Here is a 19,255-nt window from a genome sequence, read left to right on the forward strand (position 1 = left end):
ATATTCATTTTATTTATTTATTTCCTAACTACCTTTTTGTGCTAATATTGTCTGATAATTCTTTGAACGGATTTGTCTTCATGTAATGCTTATGGTTGAAAGCTCTTTACTAACATGTTTTCATATTGATTTATACTAGTCCCATTTCTATTGCATTTCACATATATTATTCCAACAAAATATGTTGATTCCCTATAAATATTCTCTCTACACTAGTAAAATGAATAGGATGACAATGACAATACACAACCATACAAATTTTTACTATACATATTTCGTACAAGTGTGTAGACAAAATTTATGGTGTTAGGATAAAAAATTGCTTTAAGAGTATCGAGTAAAAGACTTTGATTTGGACTATTTAATAGTTGATCTTAGGAATTTTGGATCTTTTAGATGCAATGGTAGGGTCTTTTTAAGCCCAAAATGCTACAAACTTGTAGCTATGTTCTACATCTAGCAACCATTTTTCAACTAGAAAAGCTCATTTATTTGGTATCATATATCTATTTTTAAATAAAACAAATGATAAAACTAGCTTTCTCAAGGACACTCGAAAGTCAATGGTGATCTCACATTTGCACCAACATCCACCAAAATAATTATATGGTAAAAATCCATAAATACTAAATCCCCCAATCTAGTATTTATGTGAATTTCTAATTCTCAAAGTCATCATATGATGCAAGAGAAGATCATACACAACTTTTCAAGATCTATCAAGATTTACACCCTAGGAATAGGTCATGCACAAATAAATCTCAAATATAAGAAGGGGTTTTCTAGATCTAAATCTCCACTACCATATAAATGTTCATACAGAACTCCACTCATTTCATGATCACCTGCAAACCAACATTAAACTTCTACAAAAGAGTATGGTAAGAATAACTTAATTATGGATGAAAAAAATTGATTACAAATGTACATATGAGGCCTTGATTATAATTGCAAGGTTGATAGGTAGGATTGAATAAGGTAATGAAAAATGTCTTAATCCTATGGCATGAGACAACTAAAGATAGATGATATTACATTGTAAGTAAGACCTTCTAGAAATATTTATAGGTCCTTAAATAAACTTAACTTGTGAATGAGTGTGAAAAATAAATAACTCATGGCTAGTTAGATAATGTACCTTATTCAACCACAAAGGGGTAATCCAAATAGGGAAAATCCCTATTCACAACAAAAAATTCAATTTAAAAAATGTATGATTAGATATTATAGACAATTCCTTTGTTACACATATATAGATACATCACTAGATTTACCATATAGTAGTGATGAGGATCCATTTATGTAACATAAATCTATAATGAATTACAAGTATCATGTCATTTGGGTCTAAATGTCTATTTTCATCAAGAACATACATGAGTGAGGTAGCTTTCAATGCCTATCCTAGGTCACAAAAGATGTATCACAACATAGAAGAGTGAAAGAAAAGTTATTTTGGTTAGAAAAGAGAGGATAACCCTAATGAAATAATGTATATAATAGTATAGAAAGGGTATTGAATATCAACTCAGAAGAATTGGATCTATATCATATATAAAAAATAGGTGGAAAATATAATCCCTTAAGAAAAGTATAATGGTAATTAAAGTTGGTACAAAGGAATATATGCAAATGACTATAAAACATAAATAAGGATAAATTAATGAAGTGAAATGACACAAAATTAAGTTAAAAACTAGGAAAAATATGTGAAACTTTTTAGAATTATTGGATGAATTCATTATGTGTTGCATTGATGTTTTTTCATTGATGTCAACACTAGCTGTTATGGTTGGCTACCGACTGACAGGTTTTGGTTACCGGTTGAAGATCTAGTGTTAACAATAGAAGAGACTATTTGTTGGACACTTCTGGCATGTTTGGATCTATGGAATATGATTGGTTACTTGTGCTACATACTTCTGGAGCATGTCTTGGTTAGTTGGTATTGACTTGTTAATCAGATGCTATCATACACTCTGGTAAACCCTTACCGACACTATTTTAAGGCTTTACTGGTAGAGATTTCACTGAGGAATCTTAACAGGATGCATAATTGGTGTTGGTGTAGTTTTTAGATGGATTGCAGGATGCTGAAGATGTTCTTTCATCATGCTTCAACTGCTTAAAGATATTGGTTTGGTGTAGTGGACCCAGAATACATCCGGTACCTATCTAGGTTATGGATCGGTATCATGATAACGTGTACTCTACATGTTACTGAGAGGTTTCGGGATGATTTATGGATTTTTTATTGTTGTTTTGGTCTTAAGCCGACATGGCATATCAATGTAATATGAATTTATGTAATGATATTATTGTAATATCTTTTAGGTGACCAGCCTAATTGGTTTAGGCCTTGGGGTTTGTATAAAATGATGCAAGATCTCATTTTAGATCATGGCATGTGTGGCATGGGAATTGAATAAGTATTCGTGGTCTTGGAATGCAATATCATATGCAAAGGAGACTTGATTGATCTTAGGTGATCGATTTGGGATTAAGGAAGAGGTCAAAGGCCTCTGGTATTGAGCTTAACTAGGACTGTAATTAGGCATGGTAGATGCTATCTCTGGCAGTTCACTCTATTGGATTGTAGTCCATTTATCTTGAGATGGTTGTTGCCTCTTTGTAGTTAGTGGGACTATTTTGTAATGAGCAGTACGCTCTAGGCTGTGTACCTTCCTGCATGTGTAGGCCCCTCATTGTATCACATACTTTCTGCAGAAGTATCATCTGACCGTGGGTAGGCTTCCCATCGTGGTTTGTCCCTATTTTGGTTTTCGACATAAAAATCATGGTGTTATGTGGTATGGATGCTTTGCATTGATTATCTGTTTAATTGTTAAGTTGTATTGTTTACCGGTATTTGTTCCTACCGACATTTGTATGTGCTTTACCAGTACTTGATCTTTTTAAGGGTTATTAAGTGGATTAAAAGTAATAATCTATTAACAACTGATTCACTCCCCCCACCCTCTCAATTTGTCACTAGTTATCCTAACAATTGGTATCAGAGATTTGGTTCTCTTTTGCAGAAGCTTAACCACTTGAGGTAGATCCTATGGCAGCTAACACTTCTTATCCACCAGCAACTATTTTTAGAAGAGAAATCCCTAAGCTTGATGGAACAAATTATGGGATATGGAAAATTCGAATGGAGACTCATCTTAGATGTCTTGGTAAGGATATTTGGGAGATCACTAAGAAAGGATATACACCTTATGATCTGGCATCTGGCAATCCTGCTCCTTCAGACTTGGATATGAATATTGAAAATGATTGCAGAGATAGAGAAGCCCTCTTGTGTGCACTTATTGATCATGGGATTGATTGATAAATCATTGGCTAAGGTTATGTGGGACAAATTGAAAACTCTGAATGAAGGTGATCCTACTGTCAAAATTGCTAAACTTGATGGCTATTGGGTAAGATATGAAAACTTGAAGATGGAAGATAATGAAAGAATTGTGGTGTTTATGGAATGAGTAAATGAGATTGTTATGGGAATTCAATGTTGTGGAGGATTTATGAGTGAAGATGAAATAGTTTTTAAAGTCTTGAGAGCCCTTCCACTAGCTTACAAGATGAAGGCAACTGCAATTAATGAGTTGAGAATGTAATGGCTAACTCTTCAGTTAATAGAGACATTCTGATTGGGAAATTACCTGCTTTTGAGCTTGAAGAATTTGGGTTTGTTGGAGCTGTAAAGTCTGAACCTGCTTTTCATGCATCATCATCATCATCTACTAGAAAAAGTGATTGGAAAGTTTTATATGCAAAAGAATTGTAAGACATGAGGAAACAAGATGAAGAATTTGAGCAACTTGAAGCCTTATTTGCTAGAAGAGTACCTAAACGTCTGACAGAAAGTAAGTATGAAGGAAAAGTACCTTTTAAATGTTTTTCATTTAATAAGATTGGTCATTTTGCATCTGGATGTCCTGAAAGGAATGCAAGGTTTGAGGAAAGAGTTAAGAAATCATTTAAGCCTAACCATAATAGATATAGATTCAAGAAAAGTAAACAATGCTACATGGCAGATGAGGAAGGAGTAACTAATGACTCTGGAGATGAACCAACAGAAGACTCTACGAGTGGATTCGACAATGGAAAGGAATGGGTGTTCTATGCTTTAAAGGAAGATGAACCAGAACTGGCTAACAAAAATGAAGAAAATGCCCTGGCAGCAAAAGTTGAAGATAAGGATGAATGGGTAATTGATAGTGGATGCTCACATCATATGACTAGAGATAAAGGGAAATTTCTACCCTTGGAAGAATACAATGGCGAACAAGTCAGATTTGGAGATGACAAAGCATATATGATCAGAGGTAGAGGTATTATTTCTCTAGATGGTAAGCATAACACTAATAATGTCTATTATGTAGAAGGTTTAAAGCATAATCTTTTGAGTGTTGGTCAATTGGTGGACAAGGGTTTCCAACTTTAGTTTAAAGTTAGAAAATGCAAAATCATTAACAAGACTGGTTTGGAGATTGCAACTGGTATTCAGACTGGAGATAATATCTTTCACTTGAACACTGGTAATAAGACATGTTTGATTGCTCATATTGATGAGAGTTGGTTATGGCATAAGAGGTTGTGTCATGTTAATTTTGATTGTATTGTTAAGATCAGTTCAACTAAGACAGTTAGAGATATACCTAAGATTATGAATCCTCCTAATCTGGTATGTAAGGAATGTCGATTGGGAAAGCAACTTAGAAGTTATTTTAAGAACATACATGAAAAATATAATGATGTACTTGATTTGATTCACACTAACTTATGTGGTGCAACAAGGACTAGAAGCTTTTAGGGTGATACAAATTTCATGTTGATTATTGATGACTATTCTAGGATGATGTGGGTGACTCTTCTTAAGGATAAGTTTGAAGCCTTTGAGAAATTAAAGATCTTTAAAGAAAAGGTTGAAATAGAAACTGGATTGAAAATCAAATGTCTAAGATCAGATCAATGTGGCGGTGAGTTCACTTCTCATGAATTTAATAGTTATTGTGAAACAAATAGAATCAGGAGAGAGTTATCTGCACCTCAGACTCCTTGGCAGAATGGAGTAGTGGAAAGAAAGAACATAACAGTTTTGGATGTAGCAAGATCTATGATAATGGAAGCCAAATTGCCTCATATCTACTGGAGAGAAGCAGTGAGTACAACAGTCTACACATTCAACAAAGTTTACCTCAAAGGTGAAACTGGTAAGACCCCTTATGAATTATGGTTTGGACATACACCTACTGTTAAGTATTTCAGAATTTTTGGAAGTAAATGCTATATCAAAAGAGATGATTCAATTGGAAAGTTTGATCCTAGATGTGGTGAAGGGATATTTCTTGGTTATTCAATTCAAAGAAAATCATATAGATGTTATAACAAAATATTGCAGAAAATTATGGAGAGTGCTAACGTGAAAGTGGATGAGCAGTACAAAAATTGCTTTATATCATATGATAGGGAACTGACAATGGAAATGATCATAACTGAACTGGAAATGCCTCAACCGGTATAGGAAATTGAGACAGTTACATCAGAACAATCAGAAAATTCAACTGTGATTGATGATCAGAGTAGTGAACCTGAAGTTCAGAAGACACCAAGGTATGTAAGATTAAATCATTCTGAAGATCAAATCATTGGAGATAGGAACAAGGGAGTTATGACAAGAAGAAGACTGGAAAATGAAGAGGTATGTCTTATTTCTCAAGTTGAACCGGCAACTATTATTGAAGCTTGTAAGGATAAACATTGGTTAAAGGCTATGGAAGATGAATTAGATCAGATAGAGAAAAATGAGACTTGGTCTTTAGTTCCCTAGCCTAAGAATAAGAATGTTATTGGAACTAAATGGGTTTTTAGGAATAAACTGAATGAGGATGGTCAAGTTGTAAGAAACAAAGCTAGATTTGTTCGTAAAGGATATTCTCAAATGGAAGGAATTGATTATGGTGAGACATTTGCACCTGTAGCTAGAATTGAAGCTGTTAGACTATTTCTTGCCTATGCAGCTTATACGAACTATAAGGTTTATCAAATGGATATTAAATGTGCATTTTTGAATGGTGAACTTGAACAAGAGGTTTACATTGAGAAACCTGATGGATTTTCACTGACAGATGATAAAGATATTGTTTGCAGATTGAGGAAAGCTTTATATGATTGAAACAGTCTCCTAGAGCTTGGTATGCAAGGTTGGATAAATATCTTTTGAAGCTTGGTTTCACTAAAGGCAATGCTCATAGTAATTTATATTATAAAATCACTGATACTGATATTCTGATTATTGAAGTATTTGTTGATGATATCATTTTTGGAGGAGAAGATAAATTGTGCATGAATTTTCTAGCAATATGAAGAATGAATTTGAAATGTCGATGATTGGTGAGATGAGATTTTTCTTAGGTTTGTAGATTACTCAAAATGACAAAGGGATTTTTCTATCAAACTAAGTATCTGAGGGAGTTGTCGAAGAATTTTGGTATGGATAATTCCAAACCGGTAAGTACTCCTATGGTGACAAGTGGGAAATTATCTATCAAGGATACTTCTACACTGGTGAATCGGACAAGGTATAAGTCTATGATTGGTGGTCTATTATATCTAAATCAGACTAGAATGGATATTACGAATGCAATAATTATTGTTTCTAGATATCAAAGTAATCCTATAGAAAATCATGAATGTGCAGTAAAGAGGATATTCCGGTATTTGCAAGGAACAATAGAATATGGTTTATGGTTTTCTAAAAATGATGATTTCACTTTATGTGCATATACTGACTTAGATTGGGCAGGAGATACTGATGACAGGAAGAGCACTTTTGGTGGAGCTTTCTTTCTTGGAAAGAAATTGGTTTCATGGATCAACAAAAAATAGTGATGCATTTCTTTATCTACTATAGAAGCTGATTATGTTGCAACAACAACTAATTGCACTCAAGTCTTGTGGATGAAGCACATGTTGAAGGATATCAAGTTAAATTGTAGTTAACCAGTAGTTATCTACTATGATAACTCTGCAGCTATTGACATGTCTAAAAATTTGGCATTTCACTCTAAGACTAAGCATATTTCAATAAAGTATAACTTTTTGAAGGACAAGGTAGAAGCAAAGGAAGTCAAATTGGTTTATGTGAAAACTAAAGAACAGATTGTAGATATATTCACTAACCTGTTGTCTAAGGAATCATTTGAATACTTGAGAGATAGGTTAGGGGTTTTTGCCCCTTCGATAGAGACTTGATTGATGCAGTTATTCATCAGTCTGAAATGTATTACCAAAGACATTATTCATTCTGACACTGATGAGTGGTGCTACTACTCAGGGGGAGTAGTCAGCTTTGAGGTACAAAGGTTTATATTCTTGCTTTGATATATTTGTTAGATTTATGGCATTGATGTCAAAGGGGGTGAGATAGTGATGTGATAAAAAAAAATTAGAACTTTACAAAGATATCATTCATAGGGGGAGAGTTACTTATATTCAGGAGATTATTGGTTGTCTTCCACAGGGGGGGACTTGTTTGGCATTTCTTGGTACTTAGATGTTTTTCACATCTAGTGTTGCCATGAATGCCAAAGGGGGAGATTGTTGGCATGAATTGACTATGTGTTGCATTGATGTTTTTTCATTGATGTCAACACTCGTTGTTATGTTTGGTTACCGACATACAGGTTTTGGTTACCCATAGAATATCTAGTGTTACCAACAGAAGAGACTATCTGTTCGACTTCCAGCATGTTTGGATCTATGGAATATGATTGGTTACATGTGGTATGTGCTTCTGGAGCATATCTTGGTCACTTGGTATTGACTTGGTAATAGGATTCTATCATACACTCTTGTAAACCCTTACCGGCACTAGTTTAAGGCTTTACCAACAGATCTTTCACTAAGGAATCTTAAAAAGATGCACAATTGGTGTTGGTGCAGCTTTTAGATGGATTTCAGGATGTTGAAGATGTTCTTTGATCATGCTTCAACTTCTTGAAGACATTGCTTTGGCGTGGTGGACCCAGAATAGGTCTGGTACCTATCTAGGTTATGGACCTGTATCATGATAACGTGTACTCTACACATTACTGGGATGTTTCAGGATGATTTATGGATTTTTTATTGTTGTTTTGGTCTTAAGACAACATGGCATATCAATGTAATATGAATTTATGCAATGATCTTATTGTAATATCTTTTAGGTGGTCGACCTAATTTGTTTAGGTCTTAGGGTTTGTATAAAATGATGTAAGATCTCATTGTAGATTGTGGCATGTGTGGCATGGGAATCGAATAAGTATTCATGGTCTTGGAATGCAATATCATATGCGAAGGAGACTTGATCGATCATAGGTGATCGACTTTGGATTAAAGAAGAGGTCAAAGGCCTCTGGTATTGAGCTTAATCGGGACTTTAATCAAGCATGGTAGATGATATCTCTGGCAGTTCACTCTATTGGATTGTAGTCCATTTATCTTGAGATGGTTTTTGCCTCTCTATAGTCAATGAGACTCTTTTGTAATGAGAAATGCACTCTAGGCAGTGTGCCTTCTTGCATGTGTAGGCCCCTCATTGTATCACATACTTTCTACAGAAGTATCATCTAACTATGGGTAGGCTTCCCATCATGGTTTTTCCCTTTCCGGGTTTTCCACATATAAATCATGGTGTTATGTGGTATGGTTGTTTTGCATTGATTATCTATTTAATTGTTAAGTTGTATTGTTTATCGGTATCTGTTCCTACCGACATTTGTATGGGCTTTACATGTACTTGATCTATTTAAAGGTTATTAAGTAGATTAAAAGGAATAATCTATTAACCAGGCATGGTAGATTCTATTCATCTATCTCTCCATCTCTCTACCTCTTTCTCTATTCATCCATCTCTCCCCTCTCCCTCCTATACCTCTATCTCTTTATCTCTCCATCTCTCACTACCCATATATATCTCCCTCTCTCTACCTCTTTCTTTCCCTATATAACTTCTTATCTCTTTATCTATATTTATATCTCTCATTCTCTACCCGTCTCTCCCTCTCTATATATTTATCTCTTTCATCTCTATATATCCGTTTATCCTCTCTATTTATATCCCTTATGTGAATCTCTCTCTCTATTACAAAAAATCATTTTAAAACAATTTTATAATATAATGCCCCAAGCTTTCTCACAAGATATTTATTGAACCAACATGGGATGGACACCTTTTTTCATTATAAGTGACATTCACGCTGTGAATTACACACCAATATGCACACAAGGTGTCATGACAAGCACAATGACACACAAGATGACATCACCAACAGATCGAGCATGGTGCCACAAAGAAAAGGGCTTCACTAATCATGTTAACTTAGGTTGTTGTTACCTTTGTGGCACAAACACCATCATTTTCAGAATGGCCTACCAATTCAATTCATTTGTTGCACAAATGTATGCAACTAATAGAGAAAATATTTTCCTAATTGATCTTCCATGCCTTTTCGGCGTACCCATTACACCCCAAGGTGCAATTGCTAGTTATGATGTTATCATAAGAACACTTAATTTGGTGCTTAAAATAAATGTAGATGTGATTCCTCATGTATTGGATATTAAATTAGTCATCTCCCATAGTGTTCATGAGATGTTGACCAAGCCCTTGTTGGATTGAGCTATCAGGAGCCAATCTATGCTTAACTAGAACCACTTGGTGCGTGTTTCGTGAAGTCCAAAATGTGGATTTTAGTTGTGTTTTATACTCCTAGTGGTGAGTAGAGGTTTGCTTTGACCTTAGGACCCGATCGACAAAGTCTCGACCAATTCACTTAGTCTTGCTAGGAAAAAATCCTAGATCAGCGTTTGTGGCTGTCCTTCGGTGTCTTCGCCTCTAGAACAACATCTCTATTTATCGGAACAATGTCTCCGCCTCTCTAGCCTGCCATCGATTTGGCCTAACCACAAATTGGCGTCTCTACCTTTGGATTGACGTCTGAGCCTATGAAATGTCGTTTGTTCTTCAACATCTCTGGCTGCCCTTTGGCATCCCCACCTAACTTGGCAGTGTTGTTGTTTGGTTGACCTGTTCTGATGCAGGGTGGCACAAAATTGATCAAGGGTTTCTTATTTAGCTACATGAACATGATTTGTGTATGGTTCAATATTAGAGGATGATTTAGTCATCTCCTATAGGTGTTCTTCTGTAGTTTCAATCCGATTTTGGTTGCAATTTTAAGGTATCGACGTTAGTGGACATTAGAGGTTCCATGTGTTATCTTGTTAGAGTTTTTGAGAGTGTAATCTTCCACTTGTGCTTTTCAGCTATCAATAGGATAAATGTTATCTTGATATAAGCATTATACTTGTATTATTATGCATGATGACATTTTATTACTTAAAAAAAAAAAAATTCATGCATTTTTGGTGTAATTTTCACTTATCATCTAAGGTTCTTTGGTAGGGCGTTACACATTACACCAACAAAATATATTTTGATTCCTTATAGATATTTCCTCTACACATATCAAATGGATATGACATTGATGACAAAACAACACCATATAAATTTGTACTAGACAGATTATATACAAGTGTCTTGACAAAATATATGTTCATAGGCTAAAAAATCCTTTTAGAGTGTGGAGCAAAAGTATTTGATTTTTGTGGCTTAATAATTAATCTTAGGGATTTTGGATATTTTACATGTAATGGCAAGGTCTTTTTCAGCTCAAAATACTCCATACTTGTAGATATCTTCTATATCTAACATTCACTTCTCAACTAGAAAACCTCATAGATTTGTCATCATATATGTGTTTTGCATGAAACAAATGATAAAACTAACTTTCTTGGACACTCTAAACTCAATGGTGAGCTTAAATTTGCACCAAAATAAATCAACAATACAAATCCACAAAGAAAAAACCCCCAAATCTAGTATTTATATCAAGATTATCTAATTCTTCAAGTCATCATGTGATGGAAGAGAAGAGAATACTCAACATATCACTTGATATTTTGATATTTTCACCCTAGGAATAGCTCATGCATAAAACACACTCAAATCTAAGAAGAGATTTTGTAGATATGAAGATCCAATACCATGTAAGAGTTGATAGTGAACTCCAGTCATCTCATGATAACCTGCAAACCAAAACAAACCATCTACAAAAGAGTATGGAAAGAATAACTTAATTGATTATGGCTGAAAATATTGATTACAAATGAATATACGAAGCCTTTATTATAAAGGCAAGATTTATAGGTAGGATTAAACAATATCATGGAAAATGTCTCAGTCCTATGACATGAAACAAATAAAGATAACATTGCATGGCAATTAAGACCTTGATGCATTAGTCATGCATCATTGATGGAGTGGTAGGATGATGAGAGGAGGAAATTCTTGGGTGAGTAGTGGCTTCCTACACACTCAAACTTAAGCCCATGCATTGTGTCAATGATTGCCCATAGGCTAAACCATGAAATTGGGTCCTCAAGAATTTAATTTTAAATAAATGAATTTAAAAAATCAACTCATTAGATTATGCCTATGCAAGCTAGCAAGTACTTTACTATGTATGGGTAATGCATACTGTAGACACCCAATTCTCTCCACTTAATTCAGACTATTAATTAAATAAATAAGAAATGTTTGTTTAATTAATTCATCTTATCCCTTTATCCATTCTATCACATTTAAATTTAAATATTTATTTAAATTCCTAAAATCCCTCACCCACTTGCATCTTCTATAAAATGCAAGTTGTAAGTTAAACCTCCTCCTAATCATGTCTAAACCCCCTATCATTAGCCTAATCCCTCTTTAATGGTTTGCACATTCTTATTAAACCAAAGGTTAACCTAAATTCCATCAACTCGCACCTTTAATGGTTTCCTTTAAAGTTTTCAATCCTTTAATGGTTTTCTTCAAAGTCTTCTTAAGCCTTTAATGTCTTCCTTCAAAGTCCTCTTAAGCCTTTAATGACTCCCTTCAATTCTTCAGGCATTTAATGCTTTGTCCCTCTCTCCTCTCAAGCCTTCCCTCATTAACACTTGTCAACATTTGATTGGCTTTAAGGATAGCATATGGATTGAGGATCAACACTTCCTCAATCAATCCTAATCCTTCATCAACCAATTCAACCTCAACCCTTCATTTGTCTATTTTGCCTATAAATAGAACTCCCATTTTCTTTGTGAGGGGGATTTCCATTGAAGATCAAGTTGTCCATTGAGAATAAGGTTTTCCATTATAAAGAAGGTTATTCTATTGAGCTTATCATTGTTGAGAGTTTAGAAAGCATTCTCATTGCTTCTTTGCATAGCTTAGAGCATTTGCATCCATTTCTCATAGCAACACTTTATATCATAGTCAACCATCTCCCATCCTACATTTGACATCCTTTTTGCTAGTGCTCAAGGTGAGGGCATACTTCATGTAGTGATGGGATCTTGGAGAGGAGGGGGACAAGGAAGAGTCATGTCATAGGGAGCATCATGGGGAAGTATCATATTCATTTTGTTTAGTTATTTCCTAACTAGCTTCTTGTGCTAATATTATTTGATAATGCTTTGAATGGATTTGTCTTCATGTAATACTTATGGTTGAAGGATCTTTACTAACATGTTTTCATATTGATTTATACTAGTCCCATTTCTATTTCATTTCACATACATTATTCCAACAAAATATGTTGATTCCCTATAAATATTCTCTCTACACTAGTAAAATGAATAGGATGAAAATGACAATACACAACCATACAAATTTTTACTATACATATTTTGGACAAGTGTCTAGACAAAATTTATGGTGTTAGGATAAAATATTGCTTTAAGAGTATTGAGTAAAAGACTTTGATTTTGACGGTTTAACAATTGATCTTAGGAATTTTGGATCTTTTAGATGCAATGGTAGGGGGTTTTTTAAGCCCAAAATGTGACAAACTTGTAGCTATCTTTTACATCTAGCAGCCATTTCTTAACTAGAAAATCTCATTGATTTGGTATCATATATCTATTTTTAATGAAAAACAATTGATAAAACTAGCTTTCTCAAGGACACTCTAAACTCAATGGTGAACTCACATTTGCACCAAAATAAGTATATGGTACAAATCCACAAATTGTAAATCCCCCAATCTAGTATTTCTATGAATTTCTAATTCTCATAGTCATCACATGATGCAAGAGAAGATCATGCACAACTTTTCAAGATCTATCAAGATTTGCACCCTAGGAATAGGTCATGCACAAATAAATCTCAAATATAAGAAGGGGTTTTCTAGATCTAAATATTCATTACCATATACAAGTTCATAGAGAAATCCACTCACCTCTTGATCACTTGCAAACCAACATCAAACTTCTACAAAAGAGTATGGTAAGAATAACTTAATTGTGGATGAAAACAAATTGATTACAAATGTACACATGAGGCATTGATTATAAATGCAAGGTTGATAGGTAGGATTGAATAAGGTAATGGAAAATGTCTTGATCCTATGACATGAGACAACTAAAGATAGATGAGATTACATTGTAAGTAATACCTTCTAGAAATATTTATAAGTCCTTAAATAAACTTAACTTGTGAATGAGTGTGAAAAATATCTAACTCATGGCTAGTTAGATAATGTACATTATTCACACCACAAAGGGGTAATCCTAATAGGGAAAACCCCTATTCACACCAAAAAATTCAATTTAATTTTTTTATGATTAGATATTATAGAAGATTCCTTTGTTACACATATATCTGTACATCACTAGATTTATCATATAATAATGATGAGGATCCATGTATGTAACATAAATCTACTATGAATTGCAAGTATCATGTCATTTGGGTCTAAATGTCTATTTTCATCAAGAAAATACATGAGTGAGGTAGCTTTGAATGCCTATCCTAGGTCACAAAAGATGTATCACAACACACAAGAGTGAAAGAATAGTTATTTTGGTTATAAAAGAGGTGAGGATAACCCTAATAAAATAATATATCTAATAGTATAGAAAAGGGTAATGAATATCAACTAAAAAGAATTGGATCTATATCATATATCAAAATAGGTGGAAAGTATAATCCCTTAAGCTAAGTATAAAGGTAATTAGGGTGGGTACAAAGGAATATATGCAAATGATTATAAAACATAAATAAGGATAAATTAATGAAGTGAAATGACACAAAATGAAGTTAACAACTAGGAAAAATATTTGCAACTAGAATATTATAGATCTAACCCTAATGTGATAGGAAATCCTAGAAATACAATGAGATCAACCAAGATCAATCAATTTAACAAAAATATAAAAGAAATAAACTTTCCTTAACTATGACTTGAAATAAACTAGTAAGATGCAATGAAATAAGCGTAGATTGACTAAGATATAATGAGTGTATCTAGTGAGGCCTAATGTATTATTAAATTCAATGCTAAGATGTAAAATTAAATATAATGGATTGGTGTACTTAGCTCTATGAATAAAGAATGATGGTCATTGTTAAATATTATTGAATTTTACGAAAGTCTATTTTGAGAACGACACATTTCCATCTTTAAAACTCATCAAATTATATGATAAATTGGTGCTTTATTTAGGATAAAATCTATAAGTGCCTTATTTATAGTCTAGATTTAATTTTTGTCTCTACTCTTGATCCAAATCGATATGTTCCTTTGTTCTACTGTTTTCTTCATTAATCTTCACTTGTTCTACTCTTTTCTAGCATCCAAGACTAGGAAGATTTAAAAATACCTTTACAAGCTCAATATCAATGTCATAAAGGAACATATTTTAGTAGTTCAACTCACAAATTTCAATTAAAAATATAAAACCTAAAACTATATATCTACTAATTATGATTTATAAAGAGTGGTAAAATGATCTAATTTAAAATATTTACCACATTTTAGCAAAAAATATTCTTCACTTAAAATTTCAAAGAAATATTTGACTTCTAAATTATTTTATTGAATAATTGTGAAAAAGAAGTATTATAACTTTAATAACTATTCATGTTTAAATATTAATATAAATTTAAAAATTTAACTGCACAAAATTTTTCATATTACATGATAATAAAAAATATACATTGTTTCTGAAATTCAACATTCTATTAAGATATATATTTAATCATGTATCCAAATCATTCATATGGCCCAAAATACATCATATCCACATCTTCTTTCCACTCACAATTTCAAATATAGGCCCTAAATAATGTCAAAATATACTATCCAATATAGGTAGCACATATGAACATTATTCCATGTGCTCATAATATATACTATCAAAAATAATATTTGAGGACATCATTATGTTTTGGATTGGCTAAGAGATAAAACAAGAACAATTCTTTAGGCTTAGGATGTAGATGTAGACCAACTTCCCCTATTTCCTAATTCAATGGTATTTATATTTCTTTCATCATTAATAAAAGGTGAGATATCCATTGGTAATTGAAGAGTTTTAGGGGTATCAAGAAATGCACCTCTGATTGTATTTAGTCTATCAACTATCTCAGTCATATCAGGGCGCTCTTGAGGTGACTCCCTTGTGCAAAACAACCCAATTTGTATAAATTGAGTAAGGCATTCCATCACTGTTGACATCTCTGAGTCATGAGCATCTATAAGAAGACAATTATCCACCACATCTGAGATTCTATTTGGAAAATGCATTTCTGTCCATTTTGGTAGATTGATTCCTTCTGTCCACCTATCATCTGTTGGTCTCCTCCTTGTCAACAACTCTAAAATTAAGATTCCATAACTATATACATCTCCTTTTGTTGAAATATTTCCACCAATTCCATATTCTATAATAAGATATAAACAAAGATTAATAACTGACTTATAAGATAAACAAAGAAAACAAGTGAAACACATTGTGCAAGAATGTGAAATGTGTACCTGGAGCAATGTAGCCAACAGATCCTTTAAGTGCATCTGTAGAAGTCAAAGAATCCATGGAATTGCCAAAAATAATATTGGAAAGGCCAAAGTCTGCTATGTATGAAATCATGTCATCTCCTAATAGAACATTGTTGGGCTTGAGGTCACGGTGGATCACTTGAACAAAGCAATAATGATGAAGATAGGCCATTCCTTGTGCTATCTCCATTGATATCCTTAATCGATCACTCAAATTTAATTTGCATTGGCCTCCTTCACGAGGATACAACCACCTCTCTAAACTTCCATTTGACATTAATGGAAGAATTAAGGCTTTAAAATCAAGGTTGGAACATGATGAAATGATTTTAATTACATTGCGGTGCCGAACTCTCTTTAATGCATTGCATTCTCTGCTGAAACTTTGGTGAGCATGTTCATCTTGCAACTTGAGAACTTTGACAGCAATATTTGTACGATCTCTTAGAATCCCTTTATAAACTGATCCAAAACTACCAATTCCTAAAAGATTTTCATCACTGAACCCGCCAGTTGCATCTACTAGTTCTTCATATGAAATTTTTGGAGGCCATACTTTGAGAGCAGGGGTACAAGAACGTCTCCATCTATACGAAAATGCTACCAATAGAAGAGACATGGTCAAAATTGCAATGCCGACTACAACAGGAATTATTACCTTTTTGGAGACAGATGTCTCTTTGTGTTTGGAATGAGAGCATGGCGGCAAGTTTATCCATCCACCACAAAGGCCGAGATTTCCCATAATTTCAGAGGCATCAAGTGTTGCAAAAGCTCCTCCCTTTGGGACCTCTCCAGTTAACATGTTTGAAGAGAGATTGAGATGCTGGAGCATTTTCATCTTTTTGAAAGCCACCGGTATTGTACCTGACAAATTATTGCAAGAAAGATCCATGTACTGTAGATTTTTTAGATTTACCAATGATACAGGAATTGGCCCCTCAAATGCATTCCCAGAAAGATTTAGATACATTAACCCCTTGCAGCTTTCCAGTGCACTGGGAATGCCACCCGAGAAATTGTTTTGAGAAACATCTATAGCTAAAACCATAACCATTTGGCTCATTTCCAAAATAGAACCCTGCAGTAAATTCCCAGAAACATTGAAATAGAACCCAAGAAGGTATATTTCCTGTTAGTTTGTTGTGTGCCATGTCCACCAGCTCCAAAGTCTTGCATTTTCCTAAACTGGCAGGTATTTTACCTGATAGTTGATTGTGACTAAGGTCAAGCCTTCTTAACTGTGGAAGGGCACCAAGACCTTGTGGAATTTGCCCTGAAAGTATGTTCTGACTGAGAGACAACAATCCAAGCCTTTTGGATTGGCCAAAACATTCTGGAATTCTCCCATGTAAATTGTTTGTGTGCAGGTTCAATCCTTCAAGATTTGGAAGTCTGCAGAGTGCAGATGGAATGGTCCCATTGAATCGGTTTTTTTTTAGATCTAATGATGACAACATTGTGAGGTTACCAATCTCATCTGGTATGTTTCCCCCAATTTCGTTCGAGTTTAATGATAAAACTGATAATGAATTCGAAAGGCGACCAATTGAAGTTGGCAAGACGCCAGTGAGATGATTAAGTGACAAAACAAGACTTCTCAGCTGCTGCATTTTCCCAAATTCCTTTGGTACTGTGCCGCTGAGCTTGTTGTTAGCGAAATCCAGCATTTGCAGCTGAGTCCAATTACCCACTGAGCTGGGTATTTCTCCGGAGAGTTGGTTCTTCCACAAATACACATGTTGCAACTGGGACAGCCTTCCAAACTCCCATGGAATTGGGCCGCTTAAGTGATTTCCACATAGCTCCAACTCTTGGAGACGAGTGCAATTCGAAAGGGAAACGGGGATCGGCCCTATTAAGTTGTTCATGCAAAGATCGAGCCACTTTAGCTGACTAAGCATACCCAACACATGAGGAATACTACCTTGGAATCTATTGCCGCCCAAATCTATGACTGTTAAAGAGGACATGTTTCCTAAGAAAGGTGGGATAATACCTGTCAAATTGTTTTGGACTAATGCCATGACTTTTAGATTTGAAAGAAGACTAAATTCAGAGGGAATGCTTCCACTTAAATTGTTATAAGAAAACCGAAGCCATCTCAAGCGAAACAACCTTCCTAGCTGATATGGAATATGTCCCTGGAAGCTATTATGTTTGAGATCAAGTACTCTAAGGAAGGAAAGATTTGCCAGAAAGGGAGAGATGGGGCCAGCTAATCCCATACCTGTGAGATTCAAGGAAACCACACGCTGTCGACGAGAAGAGCAGACAACACCAGTCCAATTGCAGAGAGTGTGATTGGGAGACCAATCGAGGAGGGAATTAAATGGATCCAAAAGGAGAGCATCCTTGAAAGCAATCAGAGCTTGTTGATCAGAATAATTAGAAAGCTTTGCTATATGAGTAGGGAGCGTAGAGAGAGAGAAAAAGAGAAGCAGAGGAAGCATAATCACCATCTTCATTCTTAGCTTAGCCCACGCAAACATCCGAAAAAAGTATGAAATGGCATAATGGTTGGGTTCACTTTTAAATAGAGCGTAAGAAGCGCTTAACGGAGAGCGCGTGGGTACTACCCACTATGTCGGGACAAATTAAATTGGTAATTTGGTCATTTAAATATTTTTGGGTTTGCAAGACAGCAGTCTTCTGTCGTTTTAGTGTGAAAGAGAGGCCGTATTATTCGAAAATCGTTTTGGATTGGAATTAAGCTTTATATTATTCTGCGTTTATGACTGTTGATTAAGGAATAAATTTCTATCGTAACGATAAAATAGGAAGCGATATAATTGGTCAAATAACTTTAGATTGAGTGCGTTGACTAGACCGTCTACTGTTCTTGGACGCGAAAACATTGCTCATATAACTTGTTTTCGGAATCGTTGATCAGACTTTTTATTTCACATTCATCGAAAGTTTTGAAGTCAAACTAGGTGTATTACTTTTCCTAGCAGTTTTGCAGTCAATTTTTTTGACCTTTAGGTCAGTGTGTTCTCTTTAATAAAGTGGGTTTACTACTTTTTTCCTGTTTGGGACCCCTTTATTGTTTCTCCCATTTATACCCCACCAATTATTTTCCTCCTGTTTGAGTGCGTTGTCTTCTGGTTTCCCCTTTAACTAAAGTATGTAGAGTTGATTAGATCGTTTGTTTTTTGGGTTTTGTCAGATATTTAATTTAATTTAATATTTTATCTTTTCTTTTCCTGCTGCAATACATGTAAGTTAGTATGTTAAAGAAACATATTATTTATTGTTTATTTGATTACATAATTCTATCACAACATTGTCAAGTGACAAAGGAGTTAGGAGAAATTGAA

At 34.3% G+C, this 19,255-nt stretch overlaps 2 protein-coding genes across 3 annotated transcripts; both read right to left on the reverse strand.

Moving 5' to 3' along the window:
* Window positions 1-15,167: 15,167 nt before the first annotated feature.
* On the reverse strand, window positions 15,168-18,439 carry LOC131065527 (LRR receptor-like serine/threonine-protein kinase RGI3). Of its 2 annotated transcripts, XM_058000051.2 has the most exons (3): window positions 18,281-18,439; window positions 15,915-18,229; window positions 15,168-15,820 (listed from the first exon to the last, which is right to left on the reverse strand). In XM_058000051.2, exons 1-2 carry the CDS (start codon window positions 18,425-18,427, stop codon window positions 16,877-16,879), a joined length of 1,500 nt encoding a protein of 499 aa, XP_057856034.2. In that variant the 5' UTR covers window positions 18,428-18,439; the 3' UTR covers window positions 15,168-15,820; window positions 15,915-16,876. The 2 variants fall into 2 exon arrangements, with proteins under 2 accessions (XP_057856034.2, XP_057856033.2); XM_058000050.2 differs by having other exon boundaries at window positions 15,915-18,439.
* Window positions 15,366-16,740, reverse strand: LOC131065486 (receptor kinase-like protein Xa21). The gene is made up of 2 exons (XM_057999984.1): window positions 15,915-16,740; window positions 15,366-15,820 (listed from the first exon to the last, which is right to left on the reverse strand). The coding sequence occupies exons 1-2, from the start codon at window positions 16,738-16,740 to the stop codon at window positions 15,366-15,368; spliced, it is 1,281 nt and encodes a 426-aa protein (XP_057855967.1).
* Window positions 18,440-19,255: the final 816 nt, after the last annotated feature.

Source organism: Cryptomeria japonica, chromosome 4 (assembly GCF_030272615.1).
Source record: "Cryptomeria japonica chromosome 4, Sugi_1.0, whole genome shotgun sequence".
Classification (NCBI taxonomy): Eukaryota; Viridiplantae; Streptophyta; class Pinopsida; order Cupressales; family Cupressaceae; genus Cryptomeria; species Cryptomeria japonica.